Source organism: Scomber japonicus, chromosome 8 (genome assembly GCF_027409825.1).
Source record: "Scomber japonicus isolate fScoJap1 chromosome 8, fScoJap1.pri, whole genome shotgun sequence".
In the NCBI taxonomy this organism is placed as follows: Eukaryota; Metazoa; Chordata; class Actinopteri; order Scombriformes; family Scombridae; genus Scomber; species Scomber japonicus.
The window spans coordinates 2,714,538-2,737,282 of record NC_070585.1 but is presented as its reverse complement, the minus strand read 5'-3'; the positions used below and the strand labels follow the sequence as shown (position 1 = coordinate 2,737,282).

Below are 22,745 nucleotides of genomic sequence, written 5' to 3'. Positions count from 1 at the left end.
AAATCTCTCTGGATTGTCAGGAAGCTGCTGTTCCTCTCCAGCTCTCACACTGGTCAGATCATCAGACAGGAACAATTCTGATCCAGCAGTGTTTGGATCCAGAACCACAGGAGTGTAGGAAACCATCTCCTTCATCTTGTCCCAGATGTTGAAGGTCAGGTTGCCCAGGTGTTTGGCCTCATCTATCAGAGCTCCAGAAACCAGCTGTGGATCATCCAGCAGGGGGTGCTGTTGGACTCTTTCCACTGCAGCCTTGTAGTTGTTCAGGAAGGAGACATCTGCAGCTCTCAGCTGCTCCTTTGTGGCTCTTACTGTGTCTGAAAGAGGTTCTATCTCTCTGCTCACAGTTTCCATCTTCTCCTTCATCATCTGACTCTTCTGCTCCTCTTCCTCCCTCAGAGCAGCCATCCTGGCCTCCTCTTCATCTTCTAGAAACTGGTGGAGCTTCTTAAACTGCTCCTTAATCTGATTCTCTGTGTTTTGAGCCTGAACCTTGATGTGTTTTGCTGTTTGATTCCAGTTTTGTTGAAACCTTTTGAGAAGGTTCAGTTTTCCTCTTAAAGGTCTCAGGGATTTCTGGAGTTCTTCCCTGAGATCTTTTGCAGCTTCATTGATGGGTCTGAATGTGTGGTTTTTGTGTATTTTAGAGTCTCTGCAGACGAGACACACTGTGCTGATGACACACAGATATACATTATTTTAAAAACCCCAGATCCAAGCAGCCTAGTTACATTTAAATCTTTCCTCACTGTCATTAAATCCTGTATGTCTCAAACTTTTCTTAAATTTAATGATTACAAGTCTGAAGTCATACTGTTTGGTCCCCCCAAATTGTATAGTGTAGTTCTTTTGCAACAAACCTTGGCAAACTCACAAACAACATTGCATTGGCTGTAAGAAATCTAGGGTTAATATTTGATGCTAACCTTTGTTTTCATAAGTTTTTCAAAGTCAAAAATGTTGTTGAGTCATGCTTCTTCCAGTTGAAGATCATTTCTAAAATTAAGTCTTTTTATCTTTTGCTGATCTTCAAAAAGTCATACATGCTTTTACAAATGTGAAAACATTTGTCTGTACCCTTCCATGAAAATAGAAAACCCACAAGTCACCGCACACTGAAGTGTTAAATGATGACATCAGAGACAGTGGTGTCATCTATGTTGTTGTTTTTTTTATTAAAGTCAGTCACTGTGACTTGGATTAATCCCAAAGTTGTTGTTATGTCATGTTTCAGGAAACAGCCTGTTTTCAGGCTCCATACATGCATGCTAGACAAAAGCTCCAAACATAAAACAAAGTATCTGCTGGATAACACGAGATGTAAGAGAGGAAACACATTTATGTGATTTGAACTAATCCTGATCTCAACTTTCATCTTTCTTTATCATAAAAACTGTAAAAATATGTGTACATGAAAAGAGAATACCGTTTTGTTTAGTAGAAGAAAAATGTGTTTATCTGATTGGGAAAATGCTGTGTATTCATTCATATTACAATATATTATCCATGATCCATAGTCTATGGACCATAGACAAGGCTTTTCTTCCTCTGGGCAGACTCCTCAAACACACCCAGGTCCCATGATATGATGTCTCCAACTTCAACATCCCAGCTGTGAGCCCCTGAGTTGAAGCCCATCATCATCATCATCTCTACTTCAATGTCACAGAGATTTTCACTGGTAGTATTTTAAGAGGATTTGTATCTGCAGTACAAATATATGGAAACAGCTTGTTAGTGAAAGTGTGTGTGAAGGTGTGTATGTGTGTGTTGGTGTCAGGATCAGAGAATGACAGTTTCCCTCTGTCCCAGTCCAGATGCACTCTGATCCTCTGAGGATTTATCTTTAGTGGGACATCAGTGCCTTCTTCTGATGAGGAGAAAGCTTTGTATTTATAAACAAAAAACTCTATACTCCATAATCCAGTGACTATGTCTTCCTTCCTCTGGACAGACTCCTCTAACACACCCACTTCCCACCATGTGTTCTCCCCAACTTCAACATCCCAGCTGTGAGTCCCTGAGTTGAAGCCCTCAGAGGTTAGAACAGAGCAGGGTCTGGAAAATCTCTCTGGATTGTCAGGAAGCTGCTGTTCCTCTCCAGCTCTCACACTGGTCAGATCATCAGACAGGAACAATTCTGATCCAGCAGTGTTTGGATCCAGAATCACAGGAGTGTAGGAAACCATCTCCTTCATCTTGTCCCAGATGTTGAAGGTCAGGTTGTCCAGGTGTTTGGCCTCATCTATCAGAGCTCCTGAGAGCAGCTGTGGATCATCCAGCAGGGGGTGCTGTTGGACTCTTTCCACTGCAGCCTTGTAGTTGTTCAGGAAGGAGACATCTGCAGCTCTCAGCTGCTGCTCTGTGGCTATGATTGTGTGTGAAAGGGCTGTTATTTCTCTGCTCAGAGCCTCTATCTTCTTCTTCATCATCTGACTTGTCTGCTCCTCTTCCTCCCTCAGAGCAGCCATCCTGGCCTCCTCTTTCTCTTCTAGAAACTGGTGGAGCTTCTTGAACTGCTCCTTAATCTGCCTCTCTGTGTTTTGAGCCTGGACCTTGATGTGTACAGCTGTTTGATTCCAGTCTCGTTGAACTTTAGTAAAGAGCTTCAGTTTCTCTTTTACAGGTTTCAGGGATTTCTGGAGTTCCTCCTTTAGATCTTGCACAACTTCATCGATGGGTCTGAATTTGTGGTTGTTGTGTATTTTAGAGTCTCTGCAGACGAGACACGCTGGCTGCTGATGATCCAGACAGAACAGTTTGAATTTCTCAGAGTGCAGACTGCAGAGAGCCTCAGACCCTGATGAAGCTCTCTGATCTCTCTTCAGTAAGAAGGCCTCACACAGATTCTTTAACACCAAGTTACAAGCTGGTTCAAACTTTGAAGACGTCTTACAGAGTGGACACTCCTGAGTATGTTTGTCTTTCCACCAGCTGTGCAGACAGGTTTTACAGAAGCTGTGGCTACATGACAGGAGGACAGGATCTTTAAAGATGTCATGGCAGATGGAACAGCACAGATCCTCCTCTGAACAGGAAGCCATTATCCTCTGTGAGTAAAACAAACCTCTCAACAGGCAGACAGCTCAAACAGCTCAATGTGGTGAGGTTCCTCTCTCTCCTCTAGAAAGTTACTTTCACCTTCAGTCCTGTTTTCTCTAAAACTGCATTCAGTGTGTGCAGTCAATAAGTGGTTGAAGTGACAGTGTTCCAGTATTCCAGTATTCCCTTCTGTCGATGTCCTCACTCAGTGGAAATCATTGTGTTTCTTCTGTGTGTGTGTGTCAGTGTGTGTTTCCACAGTGAAGAAGACAGACTGTTTCCTGGTTTGTATCTTTTGGGTGATGTGAAAAGGGTGGAGCTTTGATGGGCTGTATCAGGGTTTAAAGTCCAACAGAGATAATATTGCTTAATCATTAAAGCATTAATACAGTGTGTTAAAGTAACATGGAGGAATAGTGATCTTCTTCAACAGATAAATGAAATCATCCACAGTTGAGATCTTGCAGGGTATTTTTTCTAAATTACAGAGACACTTTACATTTCTATGGTTTTCCAGAGTAAATATGAGATAAGATTTTTATTTTCCTCCATGCTCTGGTTTGATCTAATTTCTTTTCTTTTGTTCTTTTCCTGTTAGTTTTAAGTATGTCATTGTCCATCCTTTGTTTAGAAAAAAATGGACCCTCTGTTCTAAAGCAACTACAGACCTATCACCAAACTGTCTTTCCTAAAGAAAGTAATTTCTACTCAACTGATTTCTTCTATAAATGGCAATAGTGTTTTAACTCATTTGGGTCTGGTTTTAGAGCTCGTTCTTGTTGAAGTAATTAATGACTTACTTTTAGCTCCTGACAGAGGTAACTGCTAAATTTTAGTCATTTTAGAGTTAAGTGCAACTTTTGACATAATTGACCACAGTATCCTCCTTGGTTGCCTGGAGACTTGGGTTGGAATCAAGGGCATGGCTTTCAGGTTATTACAATCTTACCTCCTCTATAGAACTTTCTCTGTCACCCTGGGTAATTCTACCTACGCAACGACTCTGCTGAATTGTGGGGTTCCTCAAGGCTCAGTTCTGGTCCCCCTTTTGTTTTCCTTATACATGCTGCCCCATGCTGCCAATTCATACAGAGTCATGATGTATTGTATCATTTTTATGCTGATGACACACAGTTATACCTTCCATTAAAACCCTCAGATCTGAGCAGCCTAGTTAAACTAAAATCTTGCCTCGCTGACATTATATTCTGCATGTTGCATAATGTTCTTAGATTTAATGACTACAAGTCTGAGGTCATAATGTTTGGTCCCCCAAAATTGATGAGGTCTTTTGCTGCAAACCCTAGCGAGCTGTCAAGAAATATTACAAAGCTGCAAGGAATCTCAGGGTAATATTTGATGCCAACCTTTTATTTGACGATCAAGTCAAAAACGTTGTCAAGTCATGTTTCTTCCAGTTGAAGATCATTTCTAAAATGAGTTGTTTTAAAAAAAAATGTAGCTGATCTTCAAAATGTCATACGTCCTTTTACACGCATTGACAAATTTGTTGGTACCCTTCCGCGAAAATAGAAAACTCACAATGTTCTCTGAAATAACTTGACATTGGCACAAGTAATCGGCATCCATCATTGTTTATTACGTATTTTATAAATATCAGATATTGCTTTTGATTTTTGATTCAAATCTTGAATCTTTTAAATAATAAAGCAAATGAAAATGGCATGGTCAAAACTTATGGGACCTTTAACCTAATATTTTGTCGTACAACCTTTAGAGGCAGTCACTGCAAAAAAGTGATTTCTGTAGCCCTCAGTGAGACTTCTGCACCTGTCTGTAGGTAGTTTGGTCCACTCTCTTCCTGAGTAAAATGCTCCAGCTGTCTCAGGTTTGAAGGGTGCCTTTTCAAGACTGTTTGTTTCAGCTCTTTACTTATATGTTTGATAGTATTCAAATCAAGACTCATTGAAGGCCACTTCATTAAAGTCCAATGTTTTCTTCTTAAAATCTTGGGTGCCTTTAGCTGTGTGTTTTGGGTCATTATCCTGTTGGAGGACCCATGACCGATTGACACAGAGCTTTCTAAAACTGGACAGTACCCCATGCCAGATGCAGCAAAGCAGCCCCAAAACATAGCCAAGCCTCCTCTATGTTTCACAGTAGGCATGGTGTTCTTTTCTTGGAAAGCTTAATTTTTTTTTGCCTCTGAACATACAGCTGATGTGACTTGCCAAAATCTCTACCTCACTGTCACTGGTAGTATCCTCAGAGGATGTGTATCTTCAGTCCAAATGTATGGAAACAGCTTGTCAGTGAAAGTGTGTGTGAAAGTGTGTATGTGTGTGTTGGTGTCAGGATCAGAGAATGACAGTTTTCCTCTATCCCAGTCCAGATGCACTCTGATCCTCTGAGGATTTCTACTTAGTGTGAGATCATCATAATTTGATGGAGAGCATGCTGTGTATTCATCATTACAAAAATGTATACTCCTAGGCAGAGTCTATGTCTTCCTTCCTCTGGACAGACTCCTCTAACACACCCACGTCCCACTCTGTGTTCTTTCCAACTACAACATCCCAGCTGTGAGTCCCTGAGTTGAAGCCCTCAGAGGTTATGACAGAGTGGGGGTAGTAGTAGCCATTAAATCTCTCTGGATTTTCAAGAAGCTGCTGTCTCTCTTCAGCTTTCACACTGGTCAGATCATCAGACAGGATTAGTCCTGATCCAGCAGTGTTTGGATCCAGAACCACAGGAGTGTAGGAGATTATCTTCTTCATCTTGTTCCAGATGTTGAAGGTCAGGTTGCCCAGGTGTTTGGCCTCATCTATCAGAGCTCCAGAAACCAGCTGTGGATCATCCAGCAGGGGGTGCTGTTGGACTCTTTCCACTGCAGCCTTGTAGTTGTTCAGGAAGGAGACATCTGCAGCTCTCAGCTGCTCCTTTGTGGCTCTGACTGTCTGTGAAAGAGTTACTATCTCTCTGCTCATAGCCTCCATCTTCTCCTTCATCATCTGAGTCTTCCGTTTCTCTTCCTCCCTCAGAGCAGCCATCCTGGCCTGCTCTTCCTCTTCTAGAAACTGGTGGAGTTTCTTAAACTGCTTCTTAATCCTCCTCTCTGTGTTTTGAGCCTGAACCTTGATGTGTTTTGCTGTTTGATTCCAGTCTCGTTGAACTTTAGTAAAGAGCTTCAGTTTCTTTTTTAATGGTTTAAGGAATTTCTGGAGTTCCTCCCTGAGACCTTTTGCAGCTTCATCAGTGGGTCTGAATGTGTGGTTGGTGTGTATTTTAGAGTCTCTGCAGACGAGACACGCTGGCTGCTGATGATCCAGACAGAACAGTTTGAGTTTCTCAGAGTGCAGACTGCAGAGAGCCTCAGACCCGGATGAAGCTCTCTGATCTCTCTTCAGTAAGAAGGCCTCACACAGGTTCTTTAACACCAAGTTACAAGCTGGTTCAAACTTTGAAGACGTCTTACAGAGCGGGCAATCATGTGTTTGTTTGTCTTTCCACCAGCTGTTCAGACAGGTTTTACAGAAGCTGTGGCTACATGACAGGAGGACAGGATCTATAAAGATGTCATGGCAGATGGAACAGCACAGATCCTCTGAACAGGAAGCCATTATCCTCTGTGAGTAAAACAAACCTCTCAACAGGCAGACAGTTCAAACAGCTGCCACAGTTTGGTGAAGTCCCACTCCTTCCACTAGAAAGTTACTTTTTCTAAAACTGCATTCAATGTGTGAAGTTAGTAAGTCGTTGAAGTGGCATTACTCCAATATTTCCGTATATCAGTATTCCCTCCCTTTGATGTCCTCCTTCAGTGCAAATCGCTGTTTCTTCTGTCTGTGTATATTTCCACAGTGAAGGTTTGTATGTTTTGGGTGATATGAAAGGGTGGAACTTTGTTGGGTTATGTCTTGGTTTAATCATTAAAGAAAGAGCACCAATAAAAAGGTTTAATAATATGTTCCACTCCCTCCTCTAGAAAGTGACCTTCACCCTCTGTCCTCTTTTTTATATGTGTGTCAGGATCAGTTTTCAGTCTTAATACAACATTGCTGTTGACATGATGTCATGGATGCTCCCTCCACATCTGGCATTTCCTAGTGTTTTCCCTTCCCCTATCTTTCTTCTTCTTATTATTATTATTATTATTATTATCATATTATATATTTTATTTGCTGCAGATGTCAGAGTCGTGTTTTGTGTGACCCACAAATATCCAAGACTTCACCTTGATTCACTTGTCTGCACCTCTTGTGTTTGACCCTGATGGAAAGCAGAGGTGTTAGGTCCGATGTAACCGACTTCAAAAGAATAAAATAAAGACACATGATATATGTAGAACAAATTTGATTTATTAAACTGAATTCACTTTACACTGACAGTATTCAGAGCCATTCTACATGTTGCAAATCCTGAGTCAGCACCTTCCTGTGTCTTCATATATAGAAGCAGTGGAGCAGAGAACATGAAGCTGTCTTCACAGTTTGGCTCGGTGTGTGTTTGTGTTCAGAGCCTCCACCTGTCCAGTGGTGTGGGAGCTGAGGAAGGTGTGGTCCTGATTCAGGTAGGTGGTGATGAACTCTGGGAAATCTCTCTTCAGGACTACCTCCAGGAACATGTCTGCTGCTGTGTGTAACCTCTGTTTATCCCTGAAGGAGACAGAGAGACAGTTTCAATCAGGCTTTACAGGTTCATCACAGCAACTTCTCATCAGTATCTCACACACTATGATTAGACTTTGGGCTGTTCTGCCCTATGAGTGAAGTTTAAAAAACTATAAACGATGTTTAAAGGAACATAACTCTTTATCATGTACAGATGCTGAGGCCAATGTTTCCTTTGCAGGCACATGCCCACACTGTAATATTGTGTAATTTTAACATTTTTTTTAGGTGGAGGTTTATAATCTGCTTCTCCCTGCAGTGTGTATTATCTTTCATTATCTACCATTTTTGTATATATTGGAACTCATGCTAACTAAACTAAACTAAGTTTTCAGTATAAACACAAATTCACATTTTTGTTTCTGTCACAACTTCATGTGTATCCAATTCTAATGGTCCAATGAGTATAAACCCATTCTTACTAATCCTATTCACTGAAATTTCCACATGAAAAAAATTGTCCAGAGCACATCTTCTCATTGATTTTATTAACACCACGGACCTTTTTGTAGCCAGTTGTTGTTGAAGAAGAGTTTCAAATTTCCCATAAGGTGATGATAACAAAGATACAAAAATGGTTAATATCATTGCAGTTAATCATTAGAATTACCAAACACAAGGAGGTGATACAATGAAGATATTGGCTCAACTTTTAAAGAAATAGTACAACAAATACAGTGCTGTTACACACAGACATTCACTTTGTTTACCCTATATGACAGTGTCAGAGGTGAGATACTTGAACATTATGTCTAAAATAGCATTGATGCAATCCTATGCACACCAATGTATTTTTCCAGACATTTCCTGAAGAGAAGCTTTATATGTGTTGGGTTGACTCAGCTGTTTCAGAGCTATGACAGCAGTCATGTGACTGGCTGAAAGATTATTTAACAATCACCACACCCACTGATCTATATTTACCATAACACAGCCAGTTTGTACTTTGTGCTGCTGCACATATACGGACCAAAATAGCAGTTACTCATGGAGACGCCCACACAGTGGGTTATGCAAAGTAAGTGGGACATCGGTTTGTGGCGACCACCAGGCAGCCATCAAAGGCTTACCATTGACCCCTTAAGTTTCACCAGATAAAGCTCTTGGACCAAATGCATACTGAGATAAGTCAGTCAAGCCAGACTGACGAGGAACACACACAACCTCATTGCTCAACAGGTGGTTCCTAAGGTCTCCTGGAGTGTCTGCTTACCTAACGGACTGACAGAGATTGCTGAGCTCTATCATCACCTCCTTTGTGATGTCAGTCACCAGCTGCCTGCTCACCACCCTGCTGTCATCCTCCAGCTGAGTCTGATGGCGGATCCACTGCCACACCTAAAGACACACACGTACACAAACTTTTGCTTTCCACAAGAAGATGAATACCAATGGAATTGATAATCTGCTCTCTTGTGAAGGCAGAGGAAATACCACTGTTGCCCGACTGTGATGAAATGGTAAGACATGAATCTTTCTTTAATCAAATATGTCTTGTTTCCTGTTCTGTTTGTCTCTGTTTGTGATGGATTGTCTTTGCATGTCACCAGATGTCTAACTACATTTGACAGAAATTGAGCCATGGACCAAGACTAAAAAACTTCTGGTAATTTTTTAAGCAGCATTATTCCTAAACATGATCCTTAAACTGGAATCTTTTGTTAAACAACATCTGTGTGTTTAGATTTAGGTACATTTCTATTCAGATAGATTTCATCTCATTTTTATCTCATTTTGCTAAATAATAACATGTAATTGTAATATTTTTTTTGATATGCTATTGTTAACTTCAAATGTCTTGTAGGTGTGGCTCATTTGATATTATCTGCAATAGCCTATCTTTAAAACACATTTTGTACTTGATCAAATTCATGTAATGACTGACATGACTTTTTGCACAATTCATCCTTAAAGTTAGTTTATTTTGAGACATTATATTGTCTATGTACAGCTAACTTCTAGCGTCTAGTCCACAAACACTGAGAATGTGAAGTAGGAGGCATCCTATGTATATTTGCTTGAATGTTCTGATCAGTGTGATTCAGCTGATAATTGTCTAAAGTAAGTCCTCTTTTGATTTTAGATAATTTAATCTTAAACTCACCTGTGATCTGGAAATCTCTGCTGTGGCTGAATCTTCCACCTGGCCTCTGTAGAAAAAGTGACCTTTACCTAGGGAACAAAGTGTGGTTTTAACAGTCAGTCTGCACAATAAGACTCAATAAACATATGAATTAATACACTTACCTAATAGCCAAGCATCAATAAAGAGGACACCAACTGCAATGTTGTATTTCAAACCATAAAGGGTGACTCCTCCCTATAGAAAATCAAAATACATTAAATTACACTTTATTATTAGGGACTAATACAGTATATTTGTGTCTTCTAAGTACATTGTCATTCCCTCCTACTAACATCTGCACATAGTAAAATAGTGCCATCTTACTGTGCCATAATGTAACACAGTGTCTTTGCCTTTTGCAGTATAGACGCTGGAGGAGGCTATCAGTCTGCTTAGAGATAAATAGACTCACATCCAGTGGTACAAATGTATCTGATTTTAATATCTAGTAAGTGCTACAACTTTTGGTGTATTTGGTATATTCCACAGTTGAGTTATGGGACTGCTGGATGACTGACCGCAGGCATGGACAGCAGGTCATCAGGGGTGACAGTGACATCATTTCGAAGCTGATGAAGCTGGTTATCACCTTCAGTGTGGTGCTGAAAGAGCTGCGACAGAGAAAAGATTATTATCACTGGAGAATAGATCAGAAATACTGACCCTCCACCTTGGCCAGGATGCCATTATTATTATTATTATTATTATGTTAGGAAACAGTATATAGACCATGATCTGTTAGTACTCACTTTCTGCATGGGCTCAATCAGGTTCAGGTCATACACCATGAAACCGTCCACACCTGCCTTGATCTCCAGAGACTTTAGTCTAAAAAGAGGGAAAGAAACAGTGGATGTAGTGTATATTAGATAAATATTAAAAATAAACATTAAAATAAAACATCTCAGGCTGCTTTCACATCTAACCCTGTTTGATTTAGTTCAAAACAAACATATTTTGGGTTTACACCTGAACAACAGGGTCTCAGTCTCCCTTCCATTTGGTGGTGTTCATTTATAATGTTAAAACAAAGCTGATCAACACAGGACTTCTGCAATATTAAATGCTATACATATAGATTATACAACCCCAATTCCAGTGAAGTTGAGACATTGTGTAAAATATAAATAAAAACAGAATACAATGATTTGCAAATCCTTTTCAACCTATATTCAATTGAATACATTACAAAGACAATGTATTTAATGTTCAAACTGATAAAATGTGTTTTTTTGCAAATATTCACTGATGATGCCTCCAACACATTCCAAAAAAGCTGGGACAGGGGCATGTTTACCACTGTGTTACATCACCTTTCCTTTTAACAACACTCAATAAGCGTTTGGGAACTGAGGACACTAATTGTTGAAGCTTTGTAGGTGGAATTCTTTCCCATTCTTGCTTGATGTACAACTTCAGTTGCTCAACAGTCCGGGGTCTCCGTAGTCGTATTTTGCGCTTCATAATGCGCCACACATTTTCAATGGGAGACAGGTCTGGACTGCAGGCAGGACAGTCCAGTACCCGCACTCTTTTACTACGAGGCCACGCTGTTGTAACACATGCAGAATGTGGCTTGGCATTGTCCAAACAGGTGTTATTTGAGCATTCATCAACTTTCCCAGTCTTTTGTTGCCCCTGTCCCAGCTTTTTTGGAACATGTTGCAGGTATCAAATTCAAAATGAGTGAATATTTGAAAAAAACAACAACACAGTTTATCAGTTTGAACATTAAATATCTTGTCTTTGTAGTGTATTCAACTGAATATAGGTTGAAAAGGAACTGCAAAACCCTTTCCATTTTGGCACCTATACTTCAGGACAAATGATTATATCAGGGGTCAGCAGTCAGGTTCAATAATGGGCCAGTTTTTAAAAAAGATTTTTCATTGGGGGGGTGATAATCGATGCAATTTGTTCAAGAATAAAACAGATTTACAACACTGTTGAAGATTGTATCTAAAAGGGAACAGAGGCATCAACACACCATTTCTCTTTCAATGCCAAAAGTTGTTGAATTCACATATTAAACCTTAATTTCTGGAAGGTGTTTTGGACTTAGGATAGCATGACAGTTTTATTGCTCCTGCTGGTGTGGGGACAGGATTAGATCTAACAAGGATATATGACAATAATTGGGATTTACAGGAGCCTTGTGTTTTGACATAAACTATGAAAGTCAGTATAGTACCTTTATAGTCAGTACCACTGTATTATATTAAATCTAAATGGTTGGTTTCAATTACCCCATAGTATTATTTGTCAGACTGTCTGTAGAACCCTAGATTTTGGGTCAGTTTAATGAGTCAAAGCCTAAATATATGCCAACAATGCTGCTCTTGCCTGGTGACAGTAGCCAACACTGTCCTGTAGGGGTCACTGTTTGGGTCCTGAGGCAGCAGCAGGGCAGCCATGCCTCCTGTGGCCAACGCTCCCCGCCGATGACACGTCTGAACCAACAGATCCATGTAGCTGCGCAGGAAACGCTTCTCCATGTTGACATATTTACTGCGGTCGGGCAGCAAGAAGGCACTTCGGTGACCTGGACAAAAAACATGGAAGGACATTTCCCTTTTCTCCTTTTCACCTGATTTTCCCCTTTTAACTGTGTAGAGTTATATTGAAAAGCTACTCATCTGTATGACAATACCAATACTTCATCATACCCTCTGATGGAGTACATGTGACCCTGGTCCTTTAATGAGGCAATGACTAGATTGAGAGGCTCAGTGGAAACAAAGAGACAGAGGAAAGACAGGAGCAGTTGAAAATGAAGGTTTTTGGCTCACCAAACTTATTGACAAAGGAGGCTGAATAATCCCAGATGCCACAGTTGAGTCCTGCTGAATGGTCTCTCAGCTCATAGAGGATCTCCTCCATCTCAAATGCTGCTAATACATTTTCAATTAACACTGTTGCCTTGATGCTGCCCAGAGGAAGGCCCAGCTAGACACACAGACACAGCAATTCACATATAGTACACACACGTACAAAGGGCAGTTAGCTATGAGTTAAACCAGAAAAAAATAACCAAAATCAACAGTCTAGATTATTTGTGTACAACTACTATTAGGGATAATGGAAGGTATTGATAATTAAAATGACAAGAAGATATGGAATCTGAAAGAACATCTGACTTTTTCTGCTGCATGTGGCTGCAACTGTGTTGGACGGGTTTGAAACAGTCTGAGATGCAATGTATGAGTAGCAGGGGGAGTCTGTGTGCTAATTATCAGTGCAGGGCTTTGGTGTCAAATAGACTTTTTAGATTTTTCTCTCAATTTCTCTCTGCACTTTCTACTCTATATTAAGCATGATTTGAACAGTTTACTGCAGTGATGTAATTTAGGTGTAACTGTAATGTATAAATTTGATACTTTAGCACTTTCTACTCTTATAATTTCGAATGAAATATCTTTATTTTACAGTCCACGGTTTTCATACGAGCTGCTGCAGTGACTAGTTAGTGTTTTTTACAGATTTAATGAAATGATCATTTCATAAAATATGATACATTCTAACAGATGAATCTACACAAAGAAGTAAGGAAAGGACAACCCATATATCTTATTTATACCAACACATGTTAATAGAGTGGGAAAGACACTCACAGTGCATTGTAATTTCAATGCAATCAGATCAGCTAGACCACATTTGGAGGTCACTGATTCCTTTGACCTGGGATGCACCATGACCATTCATATCATAACAGGTGTAAATGCCACATAGATTGGATGTCATTATTCAGATAATGCGTCCAGATACAGATCACATGTTAACTTATATGCATTGTGTGCAGACCTTCTGTTGTGTCCAGACAAAGATGTTGTTCCATAATCTGGCCTCCATAAAACTCTCCACCTGGAAAACAAGGAGAAAAAAAGCTGAAAAAAAATGACATGCTGTCCATATAAATATTACACAAACTTTGTGTGTGTGTATGTGTCTGTATGTGTGTGTTACTTTTGACAGGTAGAAAAACGGTCCGCTCTTGTTTTCAAACAGCGTCTTTCCACAGTGAAACATGAGGAGTCCAAAGTCAAACAGAGGACCAGGAGCCTCCTTCCCCTCCACCTGACAGAAAAACACACAATCTGTTTTTATGCATGTATTACTCATATAAATGTAACTTATAAACATCGTATAAATAATGACAAATAATGGCCATTACAAGAAAATGATATAGAAAAAGTGATCTTTTTTTTCTGACAGTGTATTGATGAAGCCTTCATTCATTTATTATTTTGTTTGCCTAACCGTTAGGCTCCAAATTCAACCACAGCTGCTAGTTTTGTGGCAGCTCAGGAGATTGTAAGGAGGGGGAAACCGTTCACAGACGGAGAATACATGAAAGAGTCATTCATAAAAATATCAGAGCATCTATTCTCCGACTTCAAAAACAAAGAAGAAATTGTTCAGAAAATTAGAGATATGCCTCTCTCTGCAAAGACCGTCAAGGACCGGACCATTAAAATGGCAACAAACATCACCAGTAAGCAAATTGATGACATAAATTCAGCTCAAGCATATTCAATTGCCTGTGATGAGTCAAGTGATGTAAACGATATTGAGCAGACAGCGCTGTTATGCAGATATGTGAACTCTGATGGGCCGCAGGAAGAACTGATTGAACTCATACCACTAAAGGGCCAAACACGGGGACAGGACATTTGTGAGGCTGTTGTGAATTGTCTCAAAGCCAAAGAAATAAACACCACTCACCTGGTGTCCGTGTCTACTGATGGGGCACCCAGTATGAGAGGAGCACAGAAGGGCTTTGTGAATTTACTTCAAAAGTCACTGGATCGAGAGCTGATGACGTTTCACTGCATCTTGCACCAAGAAGCACTGTGCGCTCAAACATTCCCCCCCGAGTGTGTGGAAGTGATGAACCTCGTTATTAAAATAGTGAACAAAATAACGGCAAACGGGTTAAACCACCGAGAGTTTCGTTCATTATTAGAGGAAGTCGACAGCGCATATTCAGACCTCCTGCTGCACAACAGAGTCCGGTGGCTGTCAAGGGGAGACGTGCTGAAACGCTTCGCTGCTTGTCTGGGACATGTGAAAACCTTCTTAAGCAACAAAGGCCTCAGCTATCCCGAACTGGGAGACCTCGATTGGCTGGGAAAATTTTATTTCATGGTGGATATGACAAGTCACTTAAACAGGCTGAATAAGAATCTCCAGGGAAAAGGCAGCACAGCCCTGCAGATGCTGGAGGATGTTTTGGCGTTTGAGCGCAAAATGACAGTGTTTGCCAGAGATGTAGAGAGAGGTACACTCTCTCACTTCCCCACCCTGAGAGAGTTCAAAGAAGAGAGCAATCACATAAATTATGATTATTTACATCGTGCAATTATTGCAATGCAAGCTGCATTTGGAGAGAGATTCAGCGAGTTCAGAAAGGAAAAAAACACGCTCTCTTTCCCTGTCACACCCCTGGACATCGACCCATCCCTACTGAACATGTCCGCATTCACTGGAGTAAGTCAGCCCGATCTTGAAATTGAACTGGCTGACATAGCGGATAAAGATTTATGGGTGTCCAAGTTCAAAAGCCTGAGAGTGGATCTTGAAGAAGTCGCCCGTCAGAAGGCCACTCTCGCTAAAGAACACAAATGGAGTGACATAGAAAACCTCCCCAAATCCGACAAGCTTGTTTTTGAAACATGGAGTGCCATTCCCGACACCTATATGAACATGAAAAAGTATGCCTTTGGAGTCCTGTCCATCTTTGGCTCAACATACTTATGCGAGCAAGTTTTCTCGAGCATGAACTTCATAAAGTCCAAATATCGCTCCCGCCTCACAAATGAGAGCCTACAGTCCTGTGTGAAGATCAAAGTCACATCTTACAGTCCTGACATACGGAAGATCTGCAGCGAGCTTCAGAAACAGAAGTCACATTAAACGGGTAAGAACAATAGCATTAAATATTAAATAGCATTAAATAGCTTTTTGTTTAGTTTTTTCTGAAAAAAAAAAAAAATCGGACCCGCAGCTGATGTATTTTTTTTGTATGTTCAGGTGTTTGCCGGCTGAGAAAGAAAACTGAAGAGGATGAGAGCGCACTGAAATGGACTTGTCACAAACGTTCAAAAATGTTATGCTTACTTTGTTAAAGCTGCTAAGCTGTTGCTAAATGTTGTATTTATATAGTTTTTATTTTACTCTCATTAAGAATATTATTAATATATTATTATATTATGCATGATATGCCTGTTTCCCATTTTCCCCTCTAGGTGTGTTTGTGTGTACACAACTGTGTTTGTCTGTGCATATGAGTGTGTTTGTGTGTGTGTGTGTGTGTGTGTGTGTGCATTCTTGACATGCATGCACACATACACACTCACTCACTGTGTGTGCCAGCATGATTTGTGCACATAAACCACACAAACTTAAAAGGTAAAAAGTGAAAGAGGCATGTAAATAAAGAAGTAACAGATGTTTAAGGAAAGTAATATTAAACTTATTATTACAGACAATATGTCAAACAAAACAAAAAAACAGGGAGTATAGAAGAGGTTAAGAAAGAAACAGAAAGGAAAAGAAAGGATGTATATGAGGGAAGAATCTGTAAATACAATCAGTGGGTAAAGAAGAGGAAGAGGGGAGCATGAGGTTATTATAGGAAGACAGTCCAGAGAAGCCAAAAAGTGATCACACACTCTCTTGCAAGAGCATGGAATATTTCTTATGAAATAGTTGTTTTGATGTAATTTAACTTTAATATTATATTGTTATAGTGTATAAATGTGTTTTGAAATTAAAGTTTATTAGATTGTTTTATTAGAAATTACTCTGTTTTCCTTTGCAATTTTAGTGGCCCATTTTTACAATAGCTGTAGGAACCTAAACAATTATATTTTCTTACATAAATTCCACACAAAAAAATTGAAAAAAACCTTGACAAATAAATGTCATACATTGTTCTTTTGTTAGTTTCCCATGCCTTTAACCAGAAAGTGGCCCAATTTAGCTGATATCACCCTGTTGTTCTGTTGTTGTAAGAGATAAAATTAAAAAAAGATTAAAAGTTTTAAAGTTTATAAACTGTGTTGTGTTTTGCGGCTCCAGACTATTTTTCTTTGGTGGGAGAGGGGGCAAAATGGCTCTTTTGATAACAAAGGTTGCAGACCCCTAACGGTTTCAAAATGTAAGTATATTTTGTATGAAAATATTAGAATCACTTAATGAAATAGTCACATTAATTAAGCCTCTATGTCCTGCCTTATGTGATTATAACAACATTGAAATTATTCTGATTTAGTTTGAAGAAAAATTAGACATTTGCAGTTTTTAACATGTTATGTTGCCATACCGCCACTAGGGGGTGCTAGGGTCAAATGTTTAAATCCTACACATCAGGCTTTAAATCTCAGACCATGTAGACATATAATAGACAATAATATACAAAAGACCGCTATGGATCCAAGCCTGCTCTCAATAAATAAATGTGACAGAACCAGGAAGAGATAACACTGTCCTACCATCATGTTGTGCTCCACCATGTTCCAGGCTCTGGGACGAAGCATCAGCACTGGAGCCTGAGATATGTGTGGAACATCTGTACATACGTGAACAGAGGTGGGTGAGTGATAGAGGTACATTTGCTCTGCTCCACGCCTGAAATATCCATACACAAATGTTACTGTCCATGTGAGAGCATGAGCATCAATGTATGGCAAAGCACTTACTGGGGAACTGATTGTACACCGCCTTAAAAACATTATGAATTCCTTTGATCTGATTGTAGTATGTAGGACAGTTCCCATCATCGAAGTCAACCTGCAAAAAAAACAACAAAGGGAGATACGAGGTATTCAAACTGAGTCTATAGAGGAAGAAAACTTAAGACAATGAATGCTGCTTTAAATATTTTCATCATCTTAATGTGATCACAGAGGATACCATTCTGTCCAGCTAAACATGTAAGAAAGGTTTAAAAAAGCATTGACAGTGACTGTTGGTGGTGTGTGTACAAGTAACGAAATGAATTATTCTTCCAAATTAGATTTTGATACTATTCTATATTTCAACAAATCCCAGGAAAAAAACAAAAATCAATGATGTCTCTCAATACTTTATAACCTGGCTACCAGATCTTATATGTTGTTGAGTGAGTGTAGTGTTATTTTTGATATTGTTGTTTGGCTCTTTTACAACTTTTTTACATGAGCAGAATTGATTTTTACTGCATTGTATGAGTACTGCAAACATTAGTAGTAGTAGTAGATTTTTTCAGTCTGTATTAACAATTTTTTAAAAACGACACATAATAAAAAAATTAAAAAGGAATTAGATTAAAACGAAAACAAAAAATATTGTTCATTTTTAATTAACATTAACAAGTAACATTGCCTCAACTGAAATGTCTTCAGAAGTTTCACTCTTAATAATTGTTCACAAAATCTTTCAGATTCAGTCAGCAGTCGGTTAAAAAAATTTTAAATAGAGTCTGGGCTTTTGAAAAAAATGAGGGGCTTTTGAGTATTTATGTAATATTCAGATCTTGTGTCGGCATCATGTGGTCACAGGTAAATGATACCTGTATGCCTTGTGCTGGTGACTGGAGAGCTTTAATGAAGCGCTGGGTGTCACAGGGAGCCAGATCCCCAATATCCACATGTCTCCTCTGTAGCCTTGAGGGGACGGGGAGCACCCTCCAGGCCAGGTCTCTCCTGACACAGGTGGTGTTTTCCAGGAAACTCGGCAGGTCACCTGAAAGGTCCAAGTGGGCTTTTTTGGACACTCGTAACCGCAGGACCTGAGGAGAAAAGAGTAAGAGAGAGTTAAAAACGCCCTCCGTTCATTTAACCAAAATATCTTTTTCAGCAGTCCTACCTGGTCCACCTCCTCATCAAATGTGGAAATCAGCTCATGGAGGAAAAGGAGGGAGTCAGTAGTGAAAAGTGTCTGATACTCTGCTTCCAGGCCTGAAGGAGGGGGGGACAGCTCCATGCTGACTGGACCCTGTGTGCAAAAAGTTTGGATCAACATATCTGAATAATGATAAAGTATGTTTTTCAATGTCTGTCTTTGTATTCATAGAAAGGTACTAATTCTAGAGGACTCATTCAGACTCATGTCAGAAATTCCAAAAGAATCATTTTATCACCTGTGTTCACACATACTGACTCATTGCCAGCTTCAATCGACATACTGGTGCTGCATGCTTATGCTTAGGCTCAAAAACTGAAGCAGTTCAAAAGGGAATAGGCAAACTTTCAGCTTAATCCAAATGTCACACACATGGATGTGACCACTGGCAGCATTAGTCTGAGTTTTCCTCTGAAAATAGGGAACAAAGAGTTGTTTTCTACTCTACCCTCATTTATTTATAATTATTAACCATGAGGAGAGAGAATCTCCCCATGGTTAAACAATAACTGTGTTAATGAGATCAAGAGCATGTGTCTGGTAGAGGAAAGCTAGACTTATACCTCACTAATAGATACAAAGAAACAACAACTGCATATAACAAAGCAGGATCTGATAAGAAAGGATTACTTTTCTGAGATTATTACAGAGAATGCTGGGAATTCTAGAATAATATCTTCCACTATTGAGCAGCTACTCAACACTGTCTTCACCCTCCACAGGTCTCTGCATCAAACTGTGAAGAGCTTACATTATTCCTTAATAAGAAAATAATATCAAAGATACATTTATGTATTACATTTACTGAGCTTTGCAAGACTGTCATTGAATGTAGCAGTTCATTTGACCCTGTAGCAACAGTATTTTATAAATGGGTGTTTGACAATGTTTCAAACCCAACCTAGATGGTTTTGCTCTGTCCATCTACAGGCCGATATCCAACCTTCCATTTCTCAGTAAGATACTTGAACATATTTCAGTTCAGTACATATAAACTGCTCTTACTAAAATAATCAGTGACCTCAGACCAAACTCTGATGAAATGACCCAAGTGCAGCATTCCATACGATTGACCATGATATCCTAATAAATCATCTAGAAAACTTTAACTGTAAATTTGGTACAATGACAATAGAGAATCTAATCAAAACATATATCAAAAGGAGAAAGTCTCATGTCAGTCTTGGAGATCACATGTCTGAGGAACATGACAACTATTTTGGGGTTCTATAAGGATACTGCCTGGCTCCATTGTTTACTCTACATGCTGCTACTTAGTGGCATCATCAGAGAGCAAGATAGTTATGTGGATGATACACAACTTTACATTTCCATTGGACCAAATGATGTTGCAGCCATAAACTTCATTGCTCCGTCATTTCTTAAAGTTAAATGAGTATAAAACTGAGATCCTTTAGTCATCTCCAAAACAAAAAGAGAAACACTCTACTATAATCTGGAGAATTAACTCCCAGGATTGAATCTGGGGTTACATGTCTTGGTGTTACTTTAGATTCAGATTTAAGCTTCAGGTCTCACATCAACAATGTGACAAAAACATCTTTTTTAACCTTAGAAACATAGCTGTGCAGCCATTCATAAATCGAAAAGATGCAGAAAAACTGATTCATGCTTCTATCTCAAGATGTCTTGATGTCTTGATTCAGCCCATTACCACTCTGCAGCCTCAGTCCAGTTTTAGCTGCTCTGCACTGACTTCCTGTAACTTTCACAATTGACTTTGAGCCTTAATGGCTTGAACCAAGCCAACTCCCTTGTTAACTATTTGCCTTCAAGAACACTGTGATTATTTTTTTTGTGGAGTAATTTATCATGTTATTTTGATTATTATGTTATAACTAGGATTATCTTTAATCATTTTTTATTCTATCTATCTTTTATTATCTAAAGTACCCATCTTTTATTGTTGTCTATTCTTGCATTTGTGCATATGTCTCCGAGTCCTCATTTACCATCTTGTGGGTTTTTTAGTCACTTGTAAAGCACTTTACAATTGCATTTGACTTGTATGAAAGGAGTAATGAAGTTAGATTGATTGATTGGATGAATACAAGACTTTTTTTTTTGCCTTATTTCAGTCTCCACTAACTCCCGAGGAAAATATTTGTCTCTTTAGCTTCATTATTTGTGAAACTGGTAAAGCTTAACTTTAATAGTTACAAAGCTATAAAGAAAATGTGGTAAATGTGTCCTTGTTTTTGGAGTTGAATAAGAAAAACAATGCAACTGGTTTTGAGTGTGTAGCAGAGGAAATAACACTTAACCTAACTACAGCCTTGCCAGCATTGTTGTTAGAAGAAGACTTCCTCCGATAAGACTTCCTCCGATAAGAAAGTCCCTATGTCTGTTTCCACAGATAAATTCACAGGAAATGTCCACGTCCAAGAAACAACATTTCAATAATAACAGCATACTTAAACTGATGAAACCAAAGCTCAAAGTCCATCATGCTACGCAGTGTTATGCCTCCTCACATTTCTTCATATCAGCCATAACGTTGTATTTTCTACTGTCCATTATGTCTATTTAGCTGCAAAAATAAAGCCTGGTTACTCACAGACATGATGATGGCAGGTTCCTGTTCAACCAACAGATGTGGACTTTGGTTATGAATTTACTTCAGTCACTGTTTGAACAGGAAGATGTTTGTTTGTATGTAGGGTTTAAAGTCCTATGTGTATATTCTGTACATTTCTATTTGATGCTATTTAAACACTACATGCCCCATTTCTTTTTGGAAGTGATCTCAAACTTGGATCTGTCAGTCCTCAGAATGTTTCGTCCATACTCTCTCAGATTCTACAAGAATTGCATTGTTCTCAGTTAGTACTTGATATCTGTTGATTTCTAAATCATAATGCCAAAACTTAACCGTGACTAAAGATAAAGGAAGGCCATGTAGGAGATGGAAGTAAAAGCAGATTGCCATTCTGTATTTGCATTAGCATTCATTTGAAGCTGTATTTTTATCTTGCTGATGAATGTTGGCTCCTTTTCGCTCTGTTTTGGTCCCCACCAACTCCTGAGAGCTGCTACATTTTTTACTATATTCATCAGCTAGTCTCTAACTGTGTATGTCTGCTGTTTGCTGCAGGCAGGTAGTGAACAGTTTGTGTTTGTAGTGTACACATTAGAAATGTAACTGGGATACATCCTTGATATTTATCAGTAACAATTAAAACTAAACATTTGATTTGAACTATTATTTTATCTGTTGTTTTGTTTTTCAATCTATTCACAATCTACTCCTCGTATGTTTTCAAAATGTATTACAAAATGTAATCCAAAATGTACAATAATCTGCATCCCACCTGTTTACCAGATCACATTAAAAATCCCACCAGTCTAAAATCATACATTAACCATTCTCTTCTTTCTGGATCAATTAAGTAATGCAACATCATAACCTCTTTCACTACCATACACTATGTGTCAGTAAATTGTCACCTTTCTGGAAACACTTGCAACACCATAGTTTTTTGTTAGTTTTTGTTTAGCGTTTGTATGTATTTCTTTACTCTTAAGTAAACTTATTTGTCAAACAGTGCCATAATCCATAAATGATAACAGAGAATGTTTGGGTCAATGGTGATATTGTATATCCACCCATAATAAATCAATAAATGATACACTGAGACAAAGGGAATTCAGCTTTTATTTGTTTTATCATCTTGAAACTGAAACTATTCCTGACACCTGAGATGTTCTTACTGTGGAAAAACAAGCCTTTAATGAACAAGTTGTGCGTGACACTGTGCAACACCATAGTTTTTTGTTAGTTTTTGTTTAGTGTTTGTATGTATTTGTTTGTATTTGTTTACTCTTAAGTTTTTATGTTGTATGTCTCACAACACAATAGAAGGGCCACCTGCTGAGCCCTGATGGCTTTTATTGGCTCTGTGTGCACATTTCTCTTTTGTTAGTTATTCTTTTCTATTCTTAATTTCAAAAAACTGTACTGTTTTTTTTCTTTATGTGCAATAAATAAAACATACATGCACACACACGCACACACACACACACACACACACACACACACACAT

The 22,745-nt window shown here is 39.0% G+C and overlaps 2 protein-coding genes across 2 annotated transcripts; both read right to left on the bottom strand.

Moving 5' to 3' along the window:
• Positions 1-1,652: 1,652 nt before the first annotated feature.
• On the bottom strand, positions 1,653-6,829 carry LOC128363473 (nuclear factor 7, ovary-like). The gene is made up of 2 exons (XM_053324474.1): positions 6,719-6,829; positions 1,653-3,141 (listed from the first exon to the last, which is right to left on the bottom strand). Exon 2 carries the CDS (start codon positions 3,042-3,044, stop codon positions 1,653-1,655), a length of 1,392 nt encoding a protein of 463 aa, XP_053180449.1. The 5' UTR covers positions 3,045-3,141; positions 6,719-6,829.
• A 518-nt stretch (positions 6,830-7,347) lies between these two features.
• ugl (ureidoglycolate lyase) lies at positions 7,348-21,313 on the bottom strand. The gene is made up of 15 exons (XM_053324046.1): positions 21,260-21,313; positions 18,646-18,774; positions 18,350-18,568; positions 17,499-17,589; positions 17,292-17,368; positions 13,762-13,872; positions 13,600-13,659; positions 12,588-12,744; positions 12,142-12,340; positions 10,548-10,626; positions 10,317-10,409; positions 9,921-9,993; positions 9,778-9,845; positions 8,887-9,011; positions 7,348-7,658 (listed from the first exon to the last, which is right to left on the bottom strand). The coding sequence occupies exons 1-15, from the start codon at positions 21,263-21,265 to the stop codon at positions 7,487-7,489; spliced, it is 1,659 nt and encodes a 552-aa protein (XP_053180021.1). The 5' UTR covers positions 21,266-21,313; the 3' UTR covers positions 7,348-7,486.
• Between the last annotated feature and the right edge of the window lie 1,432 nt (positions 21,314-22,745).